The sequence below is a fragment of the Ovis aries genome, chromosome 13 (genome assembly GCF_016772045.2).
Source record: "Ovis aries strain OAR_USU_Benz2616 breed Rambouillet chromosome 13, ARS-UI_Ramb_v3.0, whole genome shotgun sequence".
Lineage (NCBI taxonomy): Eukaryota > Metazoa > Chordata > Mammalia > Artiodactyla > Bovidae > Ovis > Ovis aries.
The window spans coordinates 29,413,719-29,441,522 of record NC_056066.1 but is presented as its reverse complement, the minus strand read 5'-3'; the positions used below and the strand labels follow the sequence as shown (position 1 = coordinate 29,441,522).

Sequence of the window (27,804 nt, the reverse complement as noted above, 5' to 3'; positions counted from 1 at the left end):
GGACTAAAATCATTCTGACCCTGTGGTCAAGGGGGGAATGACTATCCTAGATGACATGCATCAGTTCTGGGCATGACACACTATTCCAGTAGAAGACCTATGGAGTGAAAATTGCCTCTCTAAGGAAGACAAATACCATATGTCCCTTACATGTGGAATCTGAAATATGACACAAATGAACTTATGTATGAAACAGAAACAGACTCACAGACACAGAGAACATCCTGGTGGTTGCCAGCGGGGAGTAGGAGGTGGGGGAGGGATAGACTGGGAGTTTGGGGTTAGCAGATGCAAACTAGTATATATAGGATGGATAAACATCAAGGTCCTAGTGTGTAGCACAGGGAACTATATTCAATATCCTGTGACAAACCATAAAGGAAAAGAGTATGAAAAAAGAACATATGTAATATAACTGAATCACTTTGCTATACAGCAGAAATTAACACAAAATTGTAAGTCAACTATACTTCAAAAAAATAAATCTTTGAAAGAAATTTAAGGACTTCCCTGATGGTTCAGTGGTTATGAATGCACCTGCCCACACAGTGGACATGGGTTTGATCCCTGGTCCAGGAAGACCCCACATGCTGTAGGGCCACTAAGCCTATGCACCACAACTACTGAACCCCAAATGCCCTAGGGTCTGTGCTGTACAACAAGGGAAGCCACTGAAGCCACTGCAACAAGAAGCCTAATACCGCAGAGAAAGAGGAGCCCTTGCTCACCACAACTGGAGAAAGCCCACAGACAGCAACGAAGAACCAGCGCAGCCAAAAATAAATGATAAAAAATTTGTATACAGAGTACTTCCACCATATATAGAAGTTAAAAAAGCAAAGAAAATTGCATCTTTATCTACCTGTTGAAGACCCAGTGGATGTGGAAGAAATCAATAGCAACTGAGGGATTTTCTAAACAATAACTATTTAGCCCAAGTAGAGTCAGACCAGAACAACCCTCAGGGACATTCTGAGGTTTTGCCAGATCAAAGTTAACACTTCCAAAGATCCTGGAGAGCCTGACACGAGTCACTTCATGTCTACTCACAGCTGGAGCCCAGACCTCTGTACTTCCACAGCTTTTGCTTATTCCAGTCTCAGAGGCTGATGGCCAAGAGGAGAGCATTACTGCAAACTGCCCCCTACCTGCTGGTCAAAGAACATACTAAGTCGTGGAAGTCTAACAGTCTTATCCCACCACCCAGGAGAAGGCAAACATTTTCTGCCCTCCTAACCCAGGGGTTCCCTCATACGGCTTTCCTCATAGCTCAGTCAGTTAAGAAATTGCCTGCAATGCAGGAGACCCGGGTTCGATTCCTGGGTTGGGAAGATCCCCTGGAAAAGGGCATGGCAACCCACTCCAGTATTCTTGCCTGGAGAATCCCATGGACAGAGGAGCCTGGTGGGCTACAGTCCATGAGGTCGCAAGAGTCGGACACAACTTAGTGATTCAACCACCACCACCACCATGCTATTTAGTGCCACAGTTCCCTGGTGGTTCAGACGGTAAAGCATCTGACTACAATTCAGGAGACCTGGGTTCGATCCCTGGGTCGGGAAGTTCCCTGGAGAAGGAAAAAGCAACCCACACCAGTACTCTTGCCTAGAAAATCCCATGGACTGAGGAGCCTGGTGTCCATGGGATCGCAAAGAGTCGGACATGACTGAGCAACTTCACTTCACTTAACCCCAGGGAGAAAGTTGACAATTCTTAGCTGATATGATTTGCATTATTTTTGGTTTGCCCAAGACTCCTGAGAGTCCCTTGGACTGCAAGGAGATCCAACTAGTCCATTCTGAAGGAGATCAGCCCTGGGATTTCTTTGGAGGGAATGATGTTGAAGCTGAAACTCCAGTACTATGGCCACCTCATGCGAAGAGTTGACTCATTGGAAAAGACTCTGATGCTGGAAGGGATTGGGGGCAGGAGGAGAAGGGGACGACCGAGGATGAGATGGCTGGATGGCATCACTGACTCGATGGACATGAGTCTGAGTGAACTTGGGGAGTTGGTGATGGACAGGGAGGCCTGGCGTGCTGCGATTCATGGGGTCGCAAAGAGTCAGACACGACTGAGCGACTGAACTGAACTGAAACATGCATGTGCTTAGTCACTCAGTCATGTCCAGCTCTTTGTGACCCCATGGACTGTAGCCCACCAGGCTCCTCTGTCCATGGGGATTCTTCAGGCAAAAATACTGGAGTGGGTTGCCATTCCCTTCTTCAGGGGATCTTCTGAACCCAGGGATTGAACCCAGGTCTCCCGCATTACAGACAGATTCTTTACCATCTGAGCCACCAGGGAAGCCCAAGAATAAACATGCATACTGGTCAGAAAAATTTTTTTCTTCAATTCTAAATGATGCCCTGTGCTGTGATTGTTACTTGAAAGAGCGACCTCTTTAAGAGCTTAAAGTTTGATCAGTAATTATTTAGGTTTTGTTGTCCCACACGGCTTTGTTTCTGGGAGATGTTGAGTATTTAAACAAAGCCTTTATAAAATGAATGTGTGGTTAAAGATAATTCTTGAGGAGGAATTAAGCAGCAGGGAAGGTGGGAGTGGGGGAAATTCTTGATGGTCCTGGCCACCCTCACTCTCCATTCAACTCAACTCAAAAGCCTCACTCCCCATTCTCTTTGTTCCCAACTCTGTATTTTTTACTAGTACCATGGCCATAAGCCAATCATTGTGCACTAGTACATAACTGAGGCAGCTGGTGGGCTGCAAACCACAATTTAAATGATGTGGCAGGGAATTCCCTGATGGCCCAGTGGCTAAGACTCCTCACTCCTAACGCAGGAGGCCTGGATTCAATCCCTGGTCGAGGAATTAGATCACATATGATGCAGCTAAGAGTTCTCATGCCTAAGCAAAAAAAAAAAAAAAAAAAGATCCCACATGCCACAGCTAAGACCCAGTGCAGCCAAATAAATATATAGATAAAAATAAATGTAAAAAATTAATGTCATGGCAATGACAGAAGGATAGGGCATTCTCTAAGGTTTAGTAGCTACCTGGGGCAGGTTAAAAGTTCAACATATCATCAGTGGGTATTAACCAGCTGCTTTTTCAATCCAAACTTGGCTACAATATGGCAATGATAGCTCTTACAGGAGTAGATTGCCACAAAAAAAGAAGAGACAAGTTTTTAATGTAAGAATAACATCATTGTTATGTAAAGATCATGGCTGAAAGCATTCAACTTTGAACATGAAATCAATAAAAGGACTCTGCTCATGTTTTTCATAAATTAAATACTTACCTGTGCCAGGTTTTTGACTTGCAGACAGAGGACTTCTGTACCTTTGGTGCCAATCCCGCCAATCACAGCATAATAACTCATGTTTCACATTTCCCAAGGGCTCCAGAGCATCTTGGAAAAATGAGAAAAATTTTTTTCTACTGAAACTGGAAGAAATGCTGCATTTGGAGAATATTTAAAATAAATAACAATGAATTGCATTGTTTACAGGCTGTTGCCTACCACTAAGTCTGTTCAGGTCCCAGATGGTGCCCTTTTGCATCAATGAATTAGGTAGCAGAGGTGAAAGCATGTCCACAGCCCCTTGTCATGAACAACAGCCTTCATCTTATGTTACAGCCTTCTCTTACAACTTCCTGAATTTCCTAATCTCATCAATAGGAGCGGAGGTCCAACTCAATAATTGAAAGAATTAAACTTTTTATAAGGTGCTATCAAATGGGTGACAGATTTTATTTTCTTGGGCTTCAGAATCACTGTGGATGGTGACTGCAGCCAGGAAATTAAAAGATGCTTGCTCCTTGAAAGAAAAGTTATGACAAACCTAGACAGCATATTAAAAGCAGAGACATCACTTTGCCAACAAAGGTCCTTATAGTCAAAGCTGTAGGTTTTCCAGTAGTTGTGTATGGATATAAGAGTTGGGCCATAAAAAAGGCTGAGCACTAAGAATTAATGCTTTCAAATTGTAATGCTGGAGAAGACTCTCAAGAGTCCCTTGGACAGCAAGGAGATCAAACCAATCATTCTTAAAGGAAATTCACCCTGAATATTCATTGGAAGGACTGATGCTGACGCTCCAATGCTTTGGCCACTGATGTGAAGAGCTGACTCATTGGAAAAGACCCTGATGCTGGGAAAGATTGAAGGCAAGAGGAGAATCTGGCAACAGAGGATGAGATAGTTCAATAGCATCATCAACTCAAAGGACATAAGTTTGAGCAAACTCCAAGAGATAGTGAAGGACAGGGAAGCCTGGTGTGCTGCAGTCCATGGATCACAGAGTCAGACATGACTTACTGACTGAACAGCAACAGCAATAGTCAAATGGGTGGATATGGGATAACCACTGAATAACCCAACTATTGGATGTGTTTGTTCACCATCCGTTCACACTGTCAGTCAAGAAGGATTGATGAAACCCTCCTGGGCACGCTGTTCTAGGTGCTATGGAAGGTGTAAGCTTCATATTCCATGCTCTATGCCTTCGAGTTTTCTATAATCTTGGTGGAGAGAAAGTAATCAAGAAAGATAAAAGTTAAACAAAAGTGTGGAAATTCCAAACAATATAGGGCATCTATAGTCTCATTCCAGACATACTGAATCACAATCTCTAGGCCCGACCCCAGATGTTTCTGAGGTTCAGCAAAGCACAAAGCAAAGTGGCTTGTGAGCCATCAGAAATGGTGGTGATGAGTGGAAATGTGAGGAGGAGTCAGGCTGGTCAAGAGCAAAGAAGGTAAAGGGAGGAGAGAAGACCGCCACAGAGAAACATGTTTCACCACATTCTAGACTTCAAATCCCACCTCTCTTTAAATTTCTATTGGAGGGTAGCCGATGTGTAATGATGCGCTAGTTTCTACTACACAGCAAAGTGAATCAGTTATACAAACACATATATTTACTCTTTTTCAGATTCTTTCCCCATATCGGTCATTACAGAGTATGGAGTAGTGTTCCTTGTCCTTATTAGTTATCTATTTTATATACAGTAATGTGTGTATGTCACTCCCAGTCTTCCAATTTATCCCTTGCCCACCCATTTACATTTGTTGTTAAAACTTAGCAACTAAACAGCAATGGCAACAATACCCCTTTACTTCCTGACAACTATGTTTGTTCTACATGTGTGACTCTATTTCTGTTTTGTTAATAAGTACATTTGTTATTCATTAAGAAATTTCCATGTTCATAAATGCAGAATCATGTTGGAGAAAAACTTTCCATCTAGAGTTGATTCAGAGATAAGTTCTCCCATGATTTGTTTCCCAAAGATATTACTTCAAGAGCAAGGGAATTATTTTCTATCAGTGTTTTTTAATATTTAATTTGGAGACAAAAGAAAATTTACTCTTTGAAGATTTGGGAGCCTGGATTCACACTGGAGTGTGTGATTATAACTCTTGTGCACAGAATCTCATTCCTGGCGTTTGTCATGTCTCTTCTGTGTTTACCAGCCAGGATAGTAACAAAAGTAGATTTAAAACACCAAGTATCCACAAGATTTTATGAGCGAGCATTTTTAAATTTTAAAAAACACTTCTCACACAAACAAAAGTCCAGCTTTCAGTTAAAGTGGAAATGCCAGGAGACAAGAGAACACAGAAAAAATAACAATCAAAAAAGAATTTTTCCAAATGAACAAAGTTCCTTACCCTCGAATGTCAGGATAGGAAAAGAAAACAAAAAGGCCAAAGATATAGTGACTTTAAGTATACATAGAAGTTTTGTTCTAACTTGTTGTTTTTGGGCTCCAAAATCACTGCAGATGCTGACTGCAGGCATGAAATTATAAGACGCTTACTCCTTGGAAGAAAAGTTATGACCAACCTAGATAGTATATTCAAAAGCAGAGACATTACTTTGCTGACTAAGGTCTGTCTAGTCAAGGCTATGGTTTTTCCAGTGGTCATGTATGGATGTGAGAGTTGGAGTGTGAAGAAGGCTGAGTGCCGAAGAATTGATGCGTTTGAACTGTGGTGTTGGAGAAGACTCTTGAGAGTCCCTTGGACTGCAAGGAGATCCAACCAGTCCATTCTGAAGGAGATCAGCCCTGGGATTTCTTTGGAAGGACTGATGCAGAAGCTGAAACTCCAAAACTTTGGGCACCTCATGCGAAGAGTTGACTCACTGGAAAAGATTCTGATGCTGGGAGGGACTGGAGGCAAGAGGAAAAGGGGACGACAGAGGATGAGATGGCAGGATGGCATCACTGACTCGATGGACATGAGTCTGAGTGAACTCTGGGAGTTGGTGATGGACAGGGAGGCCTGGTGTGCTGTGATTCATGGGGGTCACAAAGAGTCGGACACAACTGAGTGACTGAATTGAACTGAACTGAACTGAGCTTGTTGTTATCACATAGAAGAAATGGGGTTTATTGAAGGGAGGAAAAAGTCAACCACAGGGGCAAAAATACCTTGTAAAAATATGTAACTTATTACAATACAACCTAATGAATTGGCCTCAAGAAACCCAGCATTGGATTCTAGATGGTGAAAATATTAGTAAAACTTTGATATGTAGCACTTGCTGATTCCTGTGATGTAACTATCCCCACTATGGTCAACTTCAAGCTGCAACACGATGTCACAGAGGACAGAGTTGGCCAGAGACGCAGAGCAGCTCAGCATCCTACAGTGCTTTCCCTACAGATGCAGCAGAGCTAAATACTACCAAGGGCATGCGTGTGCATGTGTGCTAAGTTGTTCAGTGGCGTCCGACTCTGTGCAACCCCACGGATTGTAGTCCTCCAGGCTCCTCTGTCCATGGGATTCTCCAGGCAAAACTACTGGAGTGGGTTGTCATGGCGTTTTCCAGGGATCTTCCTGGCTCAGGGATTGAACCTGCATCTCTTGTGTCTCCTGCACTAGAGCCACCTGGGAAGACCATCAAGAGCATAAAATGCAATAAAATTATTACTCAGAACTGAGGTTTGAGTGTTTATTATCTTTTTAGAAATATAATTTACTTACATTTACATGTATCTATAATTTGTCTCAATAATGGCTCTCTTTAACAATGGGTACTCAAAGGTCTTCAAGTTTTAGTGTTGTGTTCACAAGAGCCACTGTGAGCCAGCTGCATCCTACCACTGGTTAGATCGCATCACTGTCTCAAGCTAAGTGGAGGAAAATCACAGAAGCTTAAGTTCTCAGAGTGGTTTTCCTTGATTTACTCTTACATACTCTCCTTTGACCTTCAGTTAGTTCAACCGCTCAGTCATGTCTGACTCTTTGCGACCCCATGGACTGCAGCCCGCCAGGCCTTCCTGTCCATCACCAACTCTCGGAGTTTGCTCAAACTCAGGTCCATTGAGTTGGTGATGCCATCCAACCATCTCATCCTCTGTCATCCCCTTCTCCTCCCACCTTCAATCTTTCCCAGCATCCAGGTCTTTTCGAATGAGTCAGTGCTTCACATCAGGTGGCCAAGGTACTGGAGATTCAGCTCCAGCATCAGGCCTTCCAATGAATATTCAGGACTGATTTCCTTTAGGTTGGACTGGTTTGATCTCCTTGCTGTCCAAGGGACTCTTGAGAGTCTTCTCCAACACCACAGTTCAAAAGCATCAATTCTTTAGTGCTCAGCTTTCTTTCCAGTCCAACTCTCATATCCATACCCGACTACTGGAAAAACCATAGCTTTGACTAGACAGACCTTTGTTGGCAAAGTAATGTCTCTGCTTTTTAATATGCTGTCTATTTGACCATAGCTTTTCTTCGAAGGAAATGGCAACCCACTCCAATACTATTGCCTGGAAAATCCCATGGACAGAGGAGCCTGGAAGGCTACAGTCCATGGGGTGGCAAAGAGTTGGACAGGACTTCACTTTCACTTTCAGTTTCTTCCAAGAAGCAAGCATCTTTTAATTTCATGGCTGCAGTCACCATCTGCACTGATTTTGGAGCCCCCCCAAAATAAAGTCTCTCATTGTTTTCACTGTTTCCCCATCTATTTGCCATGAAGTGATGGGGCCAGATGCCATGATCTTAGTTTTCTGAATGCTGAGCTCTAAGCCAGCTTTTTTGCACTCCTCTTTCACTTTCATCAAGAGGCTCTTTAGTTCTTCTTTGCTTTCTGCCATAAGAGTGGTCTCATCTGCATGTCTGAGGTTATTGATATTTCTCCCAGCATCTTGATTCCAGCTTGTGCTTCATCCAGTCCAGCATTTCTCATGATGCACTCTGCATATAAGTTAAATAAGCAGGGTGACAATATACAGCCTTGATGTACTTCTTTCCCAATTTGAAACCAGTCTGTTGTTCCATGTCCAGTTCTAACTGTTGCTTCTTGACCTTCATACAGATTTCTCAAGAGGCAAGTCAGCTGGTCTGGTATTCCCATCTCTTTCAGAATTTTCCACAGTTTATGGTGATCCACACAGTCAAAGGCTTTGGCATAGTCAATAAAGCAGAAGTAGATGTTTTTCTGGAACTCTCTTGTTTTTTCGATGAGCCAATGGATGTTGACAATTTGATCTCTGGTTCCTCTGCCTTTTCTAAATCCAGCTTGAACATCTGGAAGTTCACGGTTCACGTACTGTTGAAGCCTGGCTTGGAGAATTTTGAGCATTACTTTGCTAGCGTGTGAGATGAGTGCAATTGTGCGGTAGTTTGAGCATTCTTCGGCATTGACCTTAATCAACAGTTAATATGAGAACCGATTAAACAAAAGAACTTGCTGAAATGTTCTGTCAAAAACACCATACAGCTCTAGGTCAGTGGTTCTTAACTAGGGGAATTTTGCTCCCCAGAAGACCTTGGCAGTTAATTGAGACATTTTTGATTGTGACAACTGTGTGAGGCGTGCTACTGGCATCTAGTGGGTGGCTGCCAGGGATGCTGCTAAACATTCTACAATGCATAGGACAGTTCCTTAACCAAACTTACTCCTACTCTGAGCCTTCTGTATAAGAGGAAGTTCAGTTCAGTTCAGTTGTTCAGTCATGTCTGACTCTTTGTGACCCCATGGACTGCAGCATGCCAGGCTTCCCTGTCCATCTCCAACTCTTGGAGCTTGCTCAGACTCACGTCCATCAAGTTAGTGATGCCGTCCAACCATCTCATCTCATCCTCTGTCGTCCACTTCTCCTCCTGCGTCCAATCTTTCCCAGCATCAGGGTCTTTTCCAATGAGTCAGTTCTTCACATCAGGTGGCTAAAGTACTGGAGTTTCAGCATCAGTACTTCCAGTGAATATTCAGGACTGATCTCCTTTAGGAGGGACCGGTTCCATCTTCTTGCAGTCCAAGGGACTCTCAAGAGTCTTCTCCAGCACCACAGTTCAAAAGCATCAGTTCTTCGGTGCTCAGCTTTCTTTATAGTCCAACTCTCACATCCATACATGACTACTGGAAAAACCATAGCTTTGACTAGATGGACCTTTGTTGTCTATAAGAGGGAATATAATTAATTTCTTTGTAACTTAGCAGCAGTCTCTCTCCTAAAATATTTCGTTCTATTAGACAACAAGAATTTGTACTCACAATGTCTCCCCACTATGTTTTTCAGTAAGAGCACTTGTGCTTACTCCTTTAAGGATGTCTGATTTTCTGTTTTATTTTAATTGTGCCAAGTCTTTTGGTAATAAGATAGATTATCTTTAGAAATAAGATGAATGATTGGATGGACGATTGGATGGATGTCTAGACAGATAATGGATGGGTGATGGATGAATGGATGATGGATAATAGATGGATGATGATAGATGGATGGATGATTTATGAATGGATGAATGAATGATGGATAGATAGTGGATAATGGATAGATAACTGGATGGATGGATGAATGATGAATGGATGATGAACAGATGGATGGATGGATAAATAAGTGAATGGATCGTGAATGGATAGATGGATAGCAAAAAAAGTAAGAGAGAGAAAAGGAAGAAAGAAGGAGGATATTTTTCTTTGGAAATGGAAAACACTGAAAACAACTGGATGACTCCAATATAACTTAAAAGTTTTACATGGAATATATTTTAAACAAAATTTTTAATTTCAGAGGAAAAATGATCCCTATTCTCTTGCATCCCTGGTGTCCTTTGAAGTTAAGAAGATGCCTTATAAAGATCAGCCAGCTAAACTCCCAGAAGGCAACATAGCAGTAAGTATCTTAAAATATATAGGTACAAATAATTTCACTGAAATTATTTTTTAAAACCCTGTTTTGCTTGTGTTAGGTCAAGTGCCTATTACATTGACTTGAGAAAACTTTCCCTCTTAAGACTACTGTTTTCTTATTTCAATCTGGAAATTCTTCAGTGTCCTTTGATCATATTTTTAAACCTTCAATGTAAATTTCTACTCCACCCCACTAAAAAAAAAAATCACAGGGCAGGACTAATACCATTTTTAAATTAGTCTCTTTTGTTTGAAAGAAGTTCAGATACTAATTATGATCATAATGAAATCATACTTATTGTTAATTTTAAAGACAGCCTGGTGAGTAAGGTGAGAAGAGAAGACTGTCTTCTTTAGGGACAGTTGCCACAGACCAGCTGTATGGACAGTGATTTCTCCTTTCTAAACAAAGACCAGGCTTCCCTGGTGGCTGAGACTGTAAAGAATTTACCTACATTGCGGGAGACCTGGGTTCATTCCCTGGGTTGGGAAGATCCCCTGGAAAAGGGAATGGCTATCCGTTCCAGTATTCTTGCCTGGAAAAATCCATGGGGACAGAGCAGCCTGGCGGGCCACAGACCAGGAGTCGCAAGAGTTGGACATGACTGAGCGACTAACACATGCACACACACACACACCCATACCCACACAGCAAAGACCAGTATTACCTGGAAGAAAAGTACACCAGGAGCATCATCTGAATTGAAGCTATTAAATGTTAAATCAATCACAAGGTCATGTCTGACTCTTGAGACCCCATGGACTGTAGCCTGCCAGGCTCCTCTATCCATGGGATTATACTGGAGTGGTTGCCATTTCCTTCTCCAGGAGATCTTCCAGACCCAGGGATTGAACCCATGTCTCCTGCATTGGCAGGCAGATTCTGTACCACTGAGTCACTAAGGAACATTACTGATACCCAGATATCTGTCACAGCACAACTGCTGGCATCCTCAGCAACCTGGCAAGGTCATGCAGAGCAGAGAGGAGGGTGAGTAACAGGGGATGAACAGGCCCCATCACCGAAACGCTGCCTTTACAGTGAATATGACCACAGCCAGAACTCTAGGTCAGGATTCAAATACTGAGATTTCAACCTTCATCTCTTGGTCTCTTCATAGATATTTACAACCTCGACTTGGATTCTGGTCCCCAGGTCTTTGTCACTCAAAATATGTTTTTGCAGACCAGCAGCATCAGTAACACCTCAAAAATTGTTCAAAATTCAGAAACAGACCTCACCACAGACCTGCTGAGTCAGAATCATCAGGGTAGCAGGTACACTGTCATCTTTGAGGAGCGTTGCTTTGCATGGTGTAGAGGTCACCACTCTCATAATTTCTCATCAGCCTAGGTCTTAAAATGGAGCTATTACTCTTTCCAGCCTAATCTACTTTTAGTAATTGAAATTCATCCATTGATTAGTGATTTCCAACCCTGAGCATGCAAAGAATCACCATTCATATGACTTTAAAGGTTTATACATGCTATGTGCTCAGTTGCTAAATTGTATCCAACTCTTTGCAACCCCTCAGACACTAGCCCGCCAGGCTCCTCTGTCCATGGGATTTCCCAGGCAAGAATATGGAGGTGGATTGCCATTTCCTCCTCCAGAGGATCTTCCCATCCCAGGGATTGAACCCGAGTCTCTTACGTCTCCTGCATTGACAAGTGTATTCTTTACAACTGAGCCATCTAAGAAGCTCCATACACGTTAAGACCCTATCCAAAATATCAGGATTGAGTGAGTCTGGCATGGGCCCCTGGCACTGTGCTTTAGAGGCTCTACAAGTGATGCTTCTGCAGTGAAATTGGCATTGGGCACCTCTGACCCAGGCAAGCAGTGTAAAAGAAAATCCACAGATTCCAGAACAGGTTCATTGCAGGCTTCACCCTGGCTCCATTTGGCTCTAAGTGGAAACCTTCAGGAGATCACTCTGTGTACCTTGCTGATGCCCTTAACCACATTTACCTGAAAGCATTGTTAAGAAGAGTATTTACGTTATATACAAAAAGCTTCAGTATTTTACCTAAAACGAGATAAGTCTTAGGTGTTGATAACAGTAACCTTCCCAAAATGTCCTGCCCTCTCTGGCAAAGTTCAATAAGCCCAATTAGAAGCATCCATAGATTCAAAATATCTCAGTAGACTTTGGTGGTGTTTAAAGCAAGCACTACACATCTTTCTCTGCTTAGCACGCCTCTCTTTCTCTCACGAGATGTCTGCCAGAGTTTGAATTTATGTTCAACCTAGAAGACAGAGGCTTTGGATTTTTAATATAGAATATTCATCCAAGGAGGTTCAAAGGCTTGTAACTCCAAGGGAGATAAATGTGAGTCCTTTGTTTTATCTGAGCACATGCTCCATAACAGAAACATATGTGACAGTCGGTTGCATCCACAGGATCGTGTCTTTCTGTCCTGGCCACAGGTGCTAGCCTGCTGTTCTCAACTCATCTCAAAAGATTCACAGGATGATGAGATACAGGCTTGCCTCCTCCCCACCACCCTTGTTCCTGCAGCTTTGAAAAAATCTTGTTATCTGATGTAGATGATTTACTGCATCATTTGTGGAGAGGTTATGGGAAAACCTTTTAGGTCTCCGAATCTCTGACTGCCTGAAGGAGATGTGGCCAGTAGGTAGTCAGCTATGCCCTACAGGCTTGGTTTGAGAGGACTGTGCTTGGAACCAGCAGATGTGTTTTAGAGTGAGTTCTCATCCTTATCTTGAAATGGACCCAGCAGGAGAGAAGTACTTCCAGATAGCAGAATCAGTTGGACGAGGTGTTGGAGGATCTTCAGAGCTCCAGTCCACAGTCTGCCATTGGGGAAAGGGTCTCGGTTCCTGCCTTGGTAATAAGACAAGAATATTTGCTTGTTTTCCTAGTTCCTTGTAGGTGATGAGGAGTCTGCTTGTGCTTCCTTCTCAGCGTGGTCATAACGCAGCCATTTCTTGAGCCCTAGATAAGTTTTCCATATTGAAAAAAATAGTAATCCCCAGCTGCTACTTGAATAGTGTCTGGGTTTGTAACAAATGAACTCTCCGTGCCACGTGACACTTTTCATGTTCAGAAGCAAGGGAAAGGTTGCATGATGAGAGGGACTATGCCTAAATGCAGTATCATTACAGCAGAAAAAATTATTCAGTTATTGGAACACTTTTTTTGCCTATTCATAAACTTTGGTGTTTGTATTATGTGACTAAAGCCAAATTCCATAATTTACATCTAGAAGAGCTTATGATTGTCTCATGTAACTCGAAGTTCAGTTCAGTTCAGTGACTCAGTCATGTCTGACTCTTTGTGACCCCATGGACTGCAGCATGCCAGGCTTCCCTGTCCATCACCAATTCCCGGAGCTTGCTCAAACTCATGTCCATCGAGTTAGTGATGCCATCCAACCATCTCATCCTCTATCATCCCCTTCTCCTCCTGCCTTCAATCTTTCCCAGCATCAGGGTCTTTTCCAATGAGTCAGTTCTTCTCATCAGGTGGCCGAAGTATTGGAGCTTCAGCATCAGTCCTTCCAGTTCAGGACTGATTTCCTTCAAGATTGACCAGTTTGATCTCTTTCCAGTCCAAGATACTCTCAAGAGTCTTCTCCAACACCATAGTTCAACAAAGACAGTTATTATAAAATATTTCAGTAATCCTTAATTAAGAAATCACATGCAAATTTGGAGTCCGTTTGACTTTTTTGAATTGTTAGCAAAACTTTAGGATCTTAAAATGGAACTGTGATATTAAACAATTATCTGGAGTTCAAACCTATCACAGGAACTTCTTATCTCATAAGGGCTGTTTGAATTTTGTTAAAATGTATGTTCAGCTGGTCCGCTTCATGTTATTATTTTATTCTAAATGGCACTGTCGGTAGAGTGTCTTGGTACATTCATATAAAACATTCTCGTGACCCCACTGAAGTATGTTTACACAAGATTTTGAGATGCATAAATACAGATGTCAACATTAATTACCACTGCAAATCCGAGGGAGTTTTTTCTTCTACCTTGGTATTTTTTCAAAATATACAAAAACATATCATAAATGTCAGTGATAAAATGTAGGCATATTAAAGATTTATTTATGGTCTTTCCACCATAATAAAGAACAACAAGATTTACAACATGATGAAGGTAAGATTAAATGTTCCCTACTTAACATCACTTTAAGAACATCTGAACTGCTTATGATTCATGCACCCTACTTCCTAAAATTACAGATAGTTATATAAGTGGAGTGTTAAAATTTTATACTATTTTTAAAAATAGCTACAGGTTCTTGGTACATTAAAAAATGAAAAACATTTTGTTGGTTAGTTTGCATGTAATTTAATTTTTCTCCCTATGTTTTAAGTACTTAAGTTGCTCAATATGAACCTTTCTTAAAGCAGTTGAAATACGTAGCCAAAACCCAAGTTCTTAAAGTAAAGCTTTAGTCTTAAATACACCTCATTATTGGCCTTGGGACCACCTTCTTGATGAATGAATAAAGAGGGTCTTGGGTAATTTGGCTTATCACACTACTGTGTGAAATTATACAAAAGTTGTCAAGCTGTGCAATTCAATATGGTACCCACTCGCCACATTACCATGGATGGTGAGGACCTGAGATGTGGGTGGAGTGACTGAAGAACTGAAGTTGTTTTACTTCATTTTAACTTACTTAAATGTAAACTTAAAACTATAGCAGTATAAGGTATTTTTTTTTCTTTAATGCAGTTTTATTTTTGGGGTAAGACAACATTTCACTTTAATCATTGAAAATCTCATGGTTGTCACTTGCTACAAGTGTAAAATAAACACTGGACTTTGGAGACTTAGTAAAAAGAAAAGAGGAATAATATTTTTATATCAGTTATACTTTGAATAATAATTTTGATGTTTAGTGTTAAATAAAATATATTGTTAAAATGTATGCCCCATGTTTCTTTTTACTCTTTTTAACTTGACTATGTCAAAACTTTAAATGATGTGTGTCACTTGCCTTATATTTCTGTTGGACAACACTGATCTATAGCAGAGTCATAGAAGGTTCCCTTTTGGAGCTGTTGGTAATACCTATAGAACTTCAGAGAATATGGATGTTTAATAAATCTTATTTGAAATGAATGAAAATTTCTTACTATAACTCAATGTTTAGTAATTAGAAACTGTATAAATTAAGACCTGTTTTTCTCATATTTATTATCCAATAGATAAGCTGCTTGTGGGTTTGTCAAAATGAGCTGCCAGACAAATATAAACATTAGAAATAACAGAATTGGGGTATTTTTCAACATGTTATCTCTTGGCCAAGCTTCCCCTAAACCATCCTACGGTTTCTACAGGACTAAAACAAATTTAAATAAACATTGGCCTTATAAAAGTGATCAATTAAGTCTTTTCTCTTAAACCTGCTTGTAGGGTTCAAGTTTCTTGTCTATACAGAGTACTGAGTTTCAGGAAAAGCTTGGCTTTATCTGTTTCCACTTGCAGAGGAAATGCTCCGTTTCCATTTACAGACCTGAACATGTCTCCTGACTTCCTAATCAATGTGTTCTCAGAAAGACCTCTCTTTTCAAGACCTGGATGACTCTTGAAATGATGTGATACATCCACCCTTTTCTAGCAACAGCCATCTAGCTCCTTAGGCCTGGAAATCTGAAGAAATACTTCAGGGCACCATTGTTGTTTGTATTTTTACTGTCCCTAGTCTAGCGGCTTCTCAACTATGTAGTGAAAAACCTGGAAGCCACCAGGGGCAACAGAAGTTCTCTGCAGCTTCCCTGGTTTAGGGGCTTCCCTGGTGGTTCACATGGTAAAGAATCTGCCTGCAATGCAGGAGACCCGGGTTCAGTCCCTTGGTGGGGAAGATTCCCCTGGAGAAGAGAATGACAACCCACTCCAGTATTCTTGCCTAGAGAACTCCATAGACAGAGGAGCCCCAGTTAAGATCAAGAAGATCAGGCAGCCTCTGTGCCATGTAGACACCTTAAAGGCAGCAGGTTAGGAGAGTGGAATGCAGGTGAGGGAGCAAAGTCACTGAGCTTGTCTTCCTCTAAAACTGAAGTCCCTTCCTCTTAGTTACAGGCAGTGAATATATATGACATGCTTAATCCTTCCATTGAAAGTGCTCACAGAAAGGATGCGAAATGGCATTTTTCAAATAAAAATAATGTTGCCAGGAGCAAACTGACAACAGTTTTGGTGATGAGAATTTCAGATTTTGGAATGGATGAGGATAGCAGTGATCATCTATCTACTCTGAGACTGTTTAAAGACTTTTGTCAGAATCTTTGGAACTGAATGCAGACAAAAAGCCAGTAGGTTTTGTAATTATACCTGATAAAGCTGTTTTCTGCTTCTAGAGACACTAATAAGCATATCCTGTCCAGTTTCATGTTTTATTGGTACTTTTCCATCACTGCTGTGAAAAATCCTTCAGATATCATTATTAGATCTTTATGAGTGACTTCTACTGCTTGTTTCTACAGATGGACCAGTTTCATAGATGATACATCAAAACCTGCAGTACCACTCTCCACCCAGTTCCTATATCCAAAAATCAGTTGTCCCCTACAATCCATTTATTAAGAAGTGGGCATTTTTTTTTAATTTAAATTTTTATTTTACAATACTGTATTGGTTTTGGCATACATGGACATGAATCCACCACGGGTGTACATGAGCTCCCAAACATGAACCCCCTCCCACCTCCCACCCCACATCATCCCTCCGGATCATCCCCATGCACCAGCCCCAAGCATCCTGCATCCTGCATCGAACATAGACTGGTGATTCGTTTCTTACATGATAGTATACATGTTTCAATGCCATTCTCCCAAATCATCCCACCCTCTCCCTCTCCCTCAGAGTCCAAAAGTCTGCTCTACACATCTGTGTCTCTTTCGTTGTCTTGCATACAGGGTCATCATTACCATCTTTCTAAATTCCATATATATGTGTTAGTATTCTGTATTGGTGTTTTTCTTTCTGGCTTACTTCACTCTGTATAATCAGCTCCAGTTTCATCCATCTCATTAGAACTGATTCAAATGTATTCTTTTTAATAGCTGAGTAATACTCCATTGTGTATATATACCACAGCTTTCTTATCCATTCATCTGCTGATGGACATCTAGGTTGTTTCCATGTCCTGGCTATTGTAAACAGTGCTGCAATGAACATTGGGGCACATGTGTCTCTTTCTATTCTGGTTTCCTCAGTGTGTATGCCCAGCAGTGGGATTGCTGATGGGTCATAAGGCAATTCTATTTGCAATTTTTTAAGGAATCTACACACTGTTCTCCATAGTGGCTGGACTAGTTTGCATTCCCACCAACAGTGTAAGAGGGTTCCCTTTTCTCCACTCCCTCTCCAGCATTTATTGCTTGCAGACTTTTGGATCGCAGCCATTCTGACTGGTGTGAAGTGGTACCTCATTGTGGTCTTGATTTGCATTTCTCTAATAATGAATGACATTGAGCATCTTTTCATGTGTTTGTTAGCCATCTGTATGTCTTCTTCGGAGAAATGTCTGTTTAGTTCTTTGGTCCATTTTTTGATTGGGTCATTTATTTTTCTGGAATTGAGCTGCATAAGTTGCTTGTATATTTTTGAGATTAGTTGTTTGTCAGTTGCTTCATTTGCTATTATTTTCTCCCATTCAGAAGGCTGTCTTTTCACCTTGCTTATATTTTCCTTTGTTGTGCAGAAGCTTTTAATTTTAATTAGATCCCATTTGTTTATTTTTGCTTTTATTTCCAGTATTCTGGGAGGTGGATCATAGAGGATCCTGCTGTGATTTATGTCAGGGAGTGTTTTGCCTATGTTCTCCTCTAGGAGTTTTATAGTTTCTGGTCTTAAGCTTAGATCTTTAATCCATTTTGAGTTTATTTTTGTGTATGGTGTTAGAAAGTGTTCTAGTTTCATTCTTTTACAAGTGGTTGACTAGTTTTCCCAGCACCACTTGTTAAAGAGATTGTCTTTACTCCATTGTATATTCTTGCCTCCTTTGTCAAAGATAAGGTGTCCATATGTGTGTGGATTTATCTCTGGGCTTTCTATTTTGTTTCATTGATCTATATTTCTGTCTTTGTGTCAGTACCATACTATCTTGATGACTGTGGCTTTGTAGTATAGCCTGAAGTCAGGCAAGTTGATTCCTCCAGTTCCATTCTTCTTTGTCAAGATTGCTTTGGCTATTCAAGGTTTTTTGTATTTCCATACAAATCTTGAAATTATTTGTTCTAGTTCTGTGAAAAATACTACTGGTAGCTTGATAGGGATTGCATTGAATCTGTAGATTGCTTTGGGTAGTATACTCATTTTCACTATATTGATTCTTCCGATCCATGAACATGGTATATTTCTCCATCTATTACTGTCCTCTTTGATTTCTTTCATCAGTGTTTTATAGTTTTCTATATATAGGTCTTTAGTTTCTTTAGGTAGATATATTCCCATTTTTAAAAAAGATTTAAAATACACACAAATTGGAAATGAAGATATAAAACTGTCCCTGTTTGGAAAAAAAACAAAAAACAAAAAACAACTGTAATATCCAAGCGGCAAAGAAACCCAGGAAAAACTCAGTAGCTGTTCTTCCATTTCTTTTTATTAAACCAACAATTTGAACAGTCTATGGTCTATGGCCCTTATTTCAACTCCTTTAGTTTAGCTTTTTTTAGCTTACAAAACTAGAATTGTTTCCTATGTTATAATAAAACATAGGGAGGTACCTTCAGATATTAATTAGGTCAACTAGAAGAGGGAACATGGAAAAGTATTGTTGTCTGTCTTCCTAAATTACATATTAGTCAATTTTGGTTGTCTCTAACACATGCATAAAAATACAGACCCAAACTACGTTGTTTCTTCAGTGAACTTAGAGCTTCAGGGGAAGAAACAGTTACAAGAAACCTCAGAATTGCCCGTGGCTTCAGATTTTCTCTTTTCTAGGTCATTGTATCTGGCTTATGAGTGCGCGACCACTACTACCCTTGACAGTTCCAAAATTCTGAAATTCTCATTATTAAAACTGTACTGGTCTGCTTCCAGTAATATTAGGGTCATTTTATTTTTATTTATTTGGCTGTGCCAAGCCTTTGTTGAATCATGAGAGCTCTTAGTTGCAGCATGTGGGAGCTAGTTCCCTGACCAGAAATCAAACCCAGGCCCCTACACTGGGAGCACAAAGTCCTAGCCACTGGACCACCAGGGAAGTCCCTTGGGTCATTTTAAATGATCACTTCGTGCTCTTTCTGTGAGCACCATAAGATGCAGGATTGAGCACTGATTTCACACGTTATCCAGTGTAATTCACCAAGGGAGAGAGATGTGAAGAGAAACGATCCAGAAGTGATTTCGTCCTCCACTGACTCATGTGGCCATATTGTGCAGAGGATCACTTCAGAGGGAATTACTTGGGTGGCAGAATCCAACTGGCATAATAATGCTTTGAGTCCTTCCAGTGCATTTCATCAGAGTATGTACCGTGTGTTCTGTTTTTAAACTGTGGCAAGCACAGAGAGTGTGACCCCATCGTGGTCATGGAATGTTGCACTTCTCTTCTATATGCTGGACGAATAAGGGCAGTGCCGGCAAGGGAAGCAAGGAGGAAGGTAAAAGGGCAAGTAGGTTACACTGGCCTTTCTCTCACTGAAAGCATTGGTCAGGTCCCTGGCATTCCTGACCACGTGGAATCACTAACAGCTTCACTATCATCAACGTCATTGTGTAACCTGGATGTAAGTGATATTTGGGGCTGGAGGATCAAGTGAATTAAGTCATCAGGATGTCTGCTGCACATGGGACGTGGACCAAAATGAAGGAGTTATAAAAACCTTGGCCGGTTAGGAACAGCACATGCAGGATGCTCAGATCTAGTTAAGAAGGCAGAAGGAAAGATGTTTTCATAGCACAGGCTATGAAAACACCAAGGTTTCCAGCCAGGGGAACACCAGAGCCACCAACCCACCCTGAGTTCACCCTCAACTCCTGGTGGGTTAGAGAAGCATGGCCCAGAGTTTCTGTATGGGAGTCAGGAGGGGCTCAGGATTCTTTCAACCAGCCCAGTTAAAACAAGGAACATGTGGGCCAGCTTAACCGAGGTGATGCTTGTGTGTGTGCATGCTCAGTCTCTTCAGTCGTGTCCGACTCTTCGCAGCCCTATGGACTATAGCCCTTCAGGCTCCTCTCTCCATGGGATTTCCCAGGCAAGAATACTGGAGTGAGTTGCCGTGCCCTCCTCCAGAGATCTTCCCAACACAGGGACTGAACCAGCATCTCCTGCATCTAATGCATTAAAGGCAGATTCTTTACCCACTGAGCCACTGGGAAACCCCCAGAAGTAAGGGTGATGCTTACTTCTCTCTAAAACCAAATAATCCTGCTTTGGTGAATAACATTCTAGATTCAAGAATATTTTTCTTTCTCTTTTCTCTGACAGAGGGTGTGAGCGGCAGAGCTGGGTCTCTGCTTGTTTTGTTTTTTTGTTTGTTTGTTTGTTTGGATGTCTCCAGAGGCTGTGCCTGCAAGTGATAGGAGAGCTTCTCCTGCCTACATGGGAGGCAGGGGTGGTTCACACATACAGAGCGTGCAGTCCTGCTGGAAAGGTCTCTTTTCTCCTCCAAGTCTCCTTGCAACAGTGGGGCATTCAGTGAGGTCCAACAGCAACTGAAAATGGGATTTAAGACTGAAAGCAGCCTCAGCACACTGAGACAATTAATGCTCGCGTCAATGACTACAGTTACTTTCATGAAATGGGAGATGGTTAGTCTTACATGACTGTATTAGTAGAGCAACAATGGTCTCTTCCTTGATAGGACACAGAGACAGAGCCTAGGGCTAAAGAGGTGGTGACACTGATTAGATCTGTGGATCACTTAGCCCCCTGGGACTCAATTTTCTCATCTGTAAAATCGGGACTTAGGTGATGTCTACCCACTTGCATGTCCAGTAGGTTGTTTGCAAGTTCACTTCTCAGTGAGGTGAGCTCAGTTCTGTGGAGAAATGTGTGGACGGACTTGGCTTTTTGTTGGGTTTACTTTGCTGTAAAAAGGTCCATCCCAATTCAAGGTCATTCCTTTCCACCCTGTTGCTTTGTGCTCCACCTCAATTCTATTCTAGGCTTTCTGGGTTGGTGTAAACCAAACACCCACCAAGTGTCTGTAGTTGGACTTACATCCAACTTGAGAAGCCTGAGAATGTGTTAATGGTTAAGATTCCAAGTTCAAGTGCTGTAAACTCTCAAATCTTCCCCCAGGGTGACCAGCTAATGTATGGATTCTTTCAGAAGTAGCCACTCCCCCAATGTTATATTGGTAGTTACTGCTTTATTTTTTATTATACTACATTATATATATATACTAGTATTTACCATACTAGCTGAAACTCCAATACTTTGGCTACCTGATGTGAAGAGCTGACTCATTTGAAAAGACCCTGATGCTGGGAAAGATTGAGGGCAGGAGGAGAAGGGGACAACAGAAGATGAGATGGTTGGATGGCATCACTGACTCAGTGGACATGGGTTTGGGTGGACTCTGAGAGTTGGTGATGGACAGGGAGGCCTGGCATGCTGCGGTTCATGGACTCGCAAAGAATCAAATATGACTGAGCGACTGAACTGAACTGAACTGCTTTATTTCACTGAATAGTTTTTTAAATTTGAGCTCCTTTCTTTTATTTTCCATTCCAGATTAAAACATCGGTTATTTGGGCCACCCCAAATGTTTCCTTCTCAATTCCATTATGGGTAATAATACTAGCAATACTTCTTGGATTATTGGTTCTGGCCATTTTAACCTTGGCTTTATGGAAGGTAAGTGTATTTGCTTTCTTTTCCTTTTTGAGTAGAGAGGCCACTGGGAGGATTTAAAAGGATATACCTAGGATTTCAAAGAGCCAAAGCTAGAGGCACGATCTGGGAATTTCCAACACAGGGACCTGAAGGGAAAGCTGGATCTTGTTTGCTTTGGCAAACTTAATATGCTTGTGTAACTGACATTTAAGAAGATTGAGGGTGTTTAATGCTGCTTTTATCTTGCAATTTCTTATAAATAAATATAGAGTTAGAATTTATTAACAAAGACCTATGATCTTCTTTCCAATATGCTTAGAGTGATCATGTTATGATGAAGACTTCTCTTTCTTGTTTAATTAATCAGGATCTTAAGCTTTTTGTTGACACAATTCTATCAGCAATACTTGAGTTTTGTAAGCACTACACAGATGCAATTAATATAGTAATTAGTTGATATATGGGCTTTCAATGACACCACATAGATTATGCATGTTCTAATATTCTTGGACTTGTTTTTTTTTTTAATCTTTCCAACTAGTCCATCTCCATTAAGAAGCCTTAACTTCCTCTTTCATGTGTTTTGCTGAAGTTTCTGCTGAAAGTCTGCAATGGGAATTAATTTCTGGTCCCCAAACCAACAGGACTGCCAAGTTTCACAGAGCTTTCCATTCCAAAATAGAAACAATGTCACAGTGACATGATCATAAGAGCAATTAATCCAGTCACATCTTCAGTTCAGTTCAGTTCAGTCGCTCAGTCCTGTCTGACTCTTTGCGACCCCATGGACTGCAGCACACCAGGCCTCCCTGTCCATCACCAACTCCCGAAGTGTACATCTTAGTTTGGTACTATTGTTGTCATTCTCCAAAATCATAATGTATTTTTATTTTTAAACAAAATGAGACATGCTTAACAAACTGAGAAAACCTGAGTTAAGAAAAACAAACTGAGTTAAGTAATGGCTTTTCTGATCTTCATCAGCAGTTTTGTGCCATCCTGAGCCCACACAGGTCTAACGCATAGTCTATCTTTAGAAATAGACTTCTGTGTTAGTCTGTTATTCATAGTAACTTTATATCCATAAATGATGCAATGGTATGCAGCAATTGATAGAGTAATGCACTAGTCCTACGAGAGAAAGATGACTCAATGGCTATAAGTGAAAGCTAATGAATTGGGCTTCCAACCTAAGAAACAATAAGAATTAAGATTTTAGGTTGCTAGGGAAAGTTGTACTCTCCAAAACCAAATCCTCATTTGAAACTCAGGAGAGTGAAGATTCAAGAATCACCTCTTCCCCGAGTTGCTGACTGATCTCTGGAAAGTTGAGACAGCTCACGAAGCTGTTGAGATGGAAATAAAAGACCCATCTAATTGTCCTCCATGTACTAGATAGTCCACCAAGTGCAGAGAGAGAGACAAGCATCTCTCCACCTCCTCTTTTAGTCCATCTTTACGTAGCCCATAGTATGCTTCAGGAATCTGCTTCCCCTGGTCAGGAATTCACATTGCTGCCGGCTCCAGAAACATGCAGAAAAAAGCAGAGAAAAAATCCTTGGGCCAGGTTGCTGTAAGCCCAGAAAAATATACAAGGTCTATAAGTGGTTTATACACAATGAACATTCTTGGGACTTCCCTGGTGGTCTACTGGTTAAGATTTCCCCTTTCAATGCAGGGGGTGCAGCCTGGAACACTGATTGGGGAGCTAAGATCTCACATACCTTGAAGACAGAAAACCAAAATATAAGACAGAAACAATATTGTAATAAATGCAAAAAAGACTTTAAAAAATGGTCTACATCAAAAAAACAAAAAATCTTTCAAAGAGAAAGAACATTCTCTCACCACCACAGGCAGGGAAGGAAGAACGTGGACACTCTGCATAGGCAATGAATTCCTCTCTGCAGGTAAACAACACACTGCTCTCACCTCCTAATCTGGAGAATTGAGCAGATTATAGTCTCAGAGCACCAGATTCCTTAGACAACATATAAAAGGGGGAAAGTGTTTTTTTTTTTTTTTAAGATATTTTATGTGGACCATTTAAAAAATCTTTATTGAATTTGTTACAATGTTGCCTCTGTTTTATGGTTTGGTTTTTTTGGCCGTGAGGCATGTGGAATCTCAGCTCCCTGACCAGGGATCAAACCTGCACCCCCTACATTGGAAGGTGAAGTCTTACCACTGGACCACTAGGGAAGTCCTGACAAAGAGAACACTCTTTGAATGAGGGGTTTCATGAATTCTCAGGATGACCTGACTGGCTGGCCCATTTCTGTCTTCCCTAGTGCGGATTCTTTGACCGAGCAAGACCACCCCAGGATGATATGAATGACCGGGAACAGCTGACCAATGAGAAAACCCCTGAGGCATGAAAAGGAAAGCCAAAGACAAAAACAACTTCAATACTACTCCAGTTCAGAGCAAAGAAGGATCATGAGGGTTCAACCCAGGTTGTCCTGCACCTGCCAGTGTCCTCAGACATGGGAGGGCCATGTCATCACCTCATCTATACTGTACTCTGGAGAAGTTTCCATGGGTCCTGGTGATCCTGTGGGGAAAGGAAGCCTCCTCAACACTGCAGAAACGCTGGGCAGCCGTGGAAGATATCTTTGGCTTGAGTCCTTCTGTATTTGGCCGACACTTTGAAATGGGTATGGGAATGTGAGATTGCTTTCCAGGTAAATCCGTCTGAAGTCTCGAAAATGCAGTGTCTGAGTTAGGATGGACTTTAGAAGGTGAACTCGGACCAAACCTTCCAACACTACTGTATACAATGGAATATTTGACACCTCCCTCTGGAAAAGACACATTTCTAGTGACGTTGCAGCTCAGGGAGACCAGCCTATGCTGCTGGGACTGTGAAAGGGCCTTGGAAATGGCAGAGATCATCTTTGTGAGCGAGGATAACGATTTATTTATTTATTTTCCATGACTCTAGGCTGACACTCTAGAGGATCTGGAAATTAAAGATTTGGTTCGCTGGTTTTTGAAATCACTCACTAAATTTCCCTCTGGGATGTCTGTTTTGTGCAGAATACATAACTTAACAGGACTTAGGATTTAGATAGGGTTAAGGAAAAGTGAATTGGTATTAGAAGACTGTTTCACTTTCATGAATTCTATCTGAAATTACTTTTATTCATGCTTTCAGGGACTCACATCTGCTTAATTTAGCGTTGCAAAAAGTTGCATTGATATCTACTTTTACCAAAAAAAAAAAAATCATCTTTCCGTTAACTTAATTAGCAATATACAAATTTCAAGGGACTCTCAACCCTGAGTGGTACTTAAAAATAATGGTAAAATTTCTAGAGTCCATTCACAAAAAAAGCAATTTAGTAATTTGGGCAGGCATATTATTTTTAATATCTATGAGGGAATAGCAATATTTTAATTTGGGATTAAATACCTTTTTTACTATATGTCAAACTTACATTCACAGAAAAGACACGTTAAACATAAATAAGAAGAAGCATAAAGTTAGGCATATGTGTGATGAACCTAGAAAACAGATTCCTATGGATTTTATTTAGAACTGCCTGTTCCAACTTTACTTTTCATTTTTCCTGCTAATTGTTATAGTTCGTGACTTTGGAAAATAATTTTTACTTAAGCTATTTTCCCATCATCTTGAATTTAACCATCACAGAAACTTGATGTTTAAAACTCTTGTAAATAATCCATAATCATATGTAACAGTATCGTTTTAAGTAAAATAGACCAGCCAAATTTATATAGTCTGCACAACTTTGTATCCTTTTTATAATAATGAAAAATTATTATGAAGAAGTGCTGAACAAATTTTATATTTATGTGCAATATTTTATAGACCTATGTATCAAAAAGCATGTTTACACTGGCATTAGTTATTTTTTAAATTAATATCCTGAATATTAAGTCTGATAAAACCAGTAGACCCCAATCCTTCAGTTTTCTAAGCAGCTGGAAAATTTATGTCCCAATTTCAACAATCACACTTGATTCGAAAGATGAGCCAAACTCACAGACACTACATTTTTGGTCATGCCTTAACCTGGAGACCAGCCATCTGGCTCCAGCCGCAGAATTTCTTTGGAAACCAAATCAAAGGCACATGGGTGAATACACTGAACAGTTCATACTCTGCCTGCTCATGAATTAAATCCTGTCATGGTAGCAGTTTCAAGGCTGTCAGGAGCTGAAGTCTGGCTCCCAGCGTGTGTGGCTGACTTGGGGGTGAGAACTGCACATGTTTCAAAGAGTTTGAGGGTCTCATGTCAGCCTCGGGGGGTCTTAGGTGGTCGTTGTCTGGGTGGAAGTGGTTCTATAGGCAGTGGCTATCTCCGAGATGAGTGGAAGGAGGGCTCTCTGCCTCCAAAGTGACATCCCAACTCCTGTCATCATGCCTGACTTTTGGCCAAGAGAGAATAGCTCCTCAAGATTTGGGGTCACAAAAGAGCCCTGAGAAAACACACCTGTTGTCTTTCAAGCTAACCTTCAAAATGGAACACGGAACTCAGGGCTGGGACAGTCAAAGTCAGGTCATACAGACACCTGGAGGAAGCGCAAGATGCCAGGAGCAAGGCTGGGATCCAGAACAGAGCAAGGTGTGAGCACTTCAAAGGCAAACTACAGCATCCTCACAGTCTCAGCCCAAAGTGATCCCCATCTAGAAGGACAGGCACTGCTATCTATAGGCAGTTTGCAGAGGGCCATCAGTGCACACTGAGGTCAGGTGAACCCTCCACACCTCAGTCCTTGAGTGTCCCTCCACGTGGAAAATATTCTAAAAATGCACTGAGCAAATCTGCTTCTCATCATATAAAGCCAATCACTTTCATCATTTATAATATGCTGTTGCTTCTCTTAGAATCTATCTATATATTTCAGATATATCTTTTGAAATACTTGCAGCTGGTTTTCAAGACATGGGAAAAAATGGACAAATCAAGTTTTATAAACTTGGAGATTTTTATACAGTAAATAAACAACATGGACCAATTGCCCACTGAAACCCCACTTCTTTGAACTCAACCCTTTTCTTGTTTTATTTAAATATATGTGTAGAATCTGTGAAGATTTTCATGTACCTATTTACCTTGTCACTAATAAAATTAAAAACTAAAGACCTGATGACATATTTGTGGGTTTTTTTGCAAGCAATGTAAAATTTTTCCATGATGGCAGGTGTCAAAGCTTTGCATCTTCACACTTTGATTCTTTACCACCAAAACATTTAACATTGAAAGAAATTTGAAAGAGCAAGGACATGACACTACTTTGGAATAATGAACATGTTCTAAATTTAGATTGTGGTGATGTTTGCGTGAATACACTAAGAAGGACTGGACTGTATGCATTAAACGGATGAGTTTTATGGGAATTAAATCTCAATACATATGTTTAAAAATATGAGTCATTTCGGATACCTACACTTTCATATAATTGGTATTTTTTTCCTTTGCATTTCCTTTCCTTTTTAAAATATTTATTCACTTGTTTGGCTATGTTGCGTCTTAGCTGCAGCATGCAGGATCTTTGTCACATCAGTCAGGACTCTCTAGGTGTGGCATGTAATCTGGAACATGTAGGCTCAATAGTTGCAACACACAGACTTAGTTGTTCTGTGGCATGTGGGATCTTAGTTCCCCAACCAGGGATCAAACCCAAGTCCCCCTGCATTGCAAGGCAAATTCTCAACCACTGGACCACCAGGAAAGTCCCTACATTGTCTTCCCAATTGTGTTCATATGAAAACTTCATGTTTTAATGAAGCCTTCCTTTGGGTCATTGACCAATTCAAAAGCTGCTCCTAGTCTCCAATGGCATTTTGTGAATTACTACACTTTTCCAGTTGTTCTCATGACTATTTTCCAGCTGGGCCAATCCTCTGTGCAAGCAGGAATATCTTTTCACCTTTGTGTTCCC

General features: G+C 40.9%; 1 protein-coding gene across 2 annotated transcripts in view; it reads left to right on the top strand.

Moving 5' to 3' along the window:
• The window catches only part of ITGA8 (integrin subunit alpha 8), a 194,916-nt gene extending 167,907 nt beyond the window's left edge, over nt 1–27,009 (top strand). The window contains exons 28-30 of one of the 2 annotated variants that reach the window (XM_027960110.2): nt 9,990–10,091; nt 21,790–21,912; nt 24,183–27,009. In XM_027960110.2, coding sequence (XP_027815911.2) covers nt 9,990–10,091; nt 21,790–21,912; nt 24,183–24,269 — 312 coding nt within the window. In that variant the 3' untranslated portion in view covers nt 24,270–27,009. Of the gene's footprint in view, nt 1–5,753; nt 6,914–9,989; nt 10,092–21,789; nt 21,913–24,182 lie in introns of those variants that run through there. The other variant, XM_060397387.1, reaches the window with a different exon arrangement.
• The last annotated feature ends 795 nt before the right edge of the window (nt 27,010–27,804 follow it).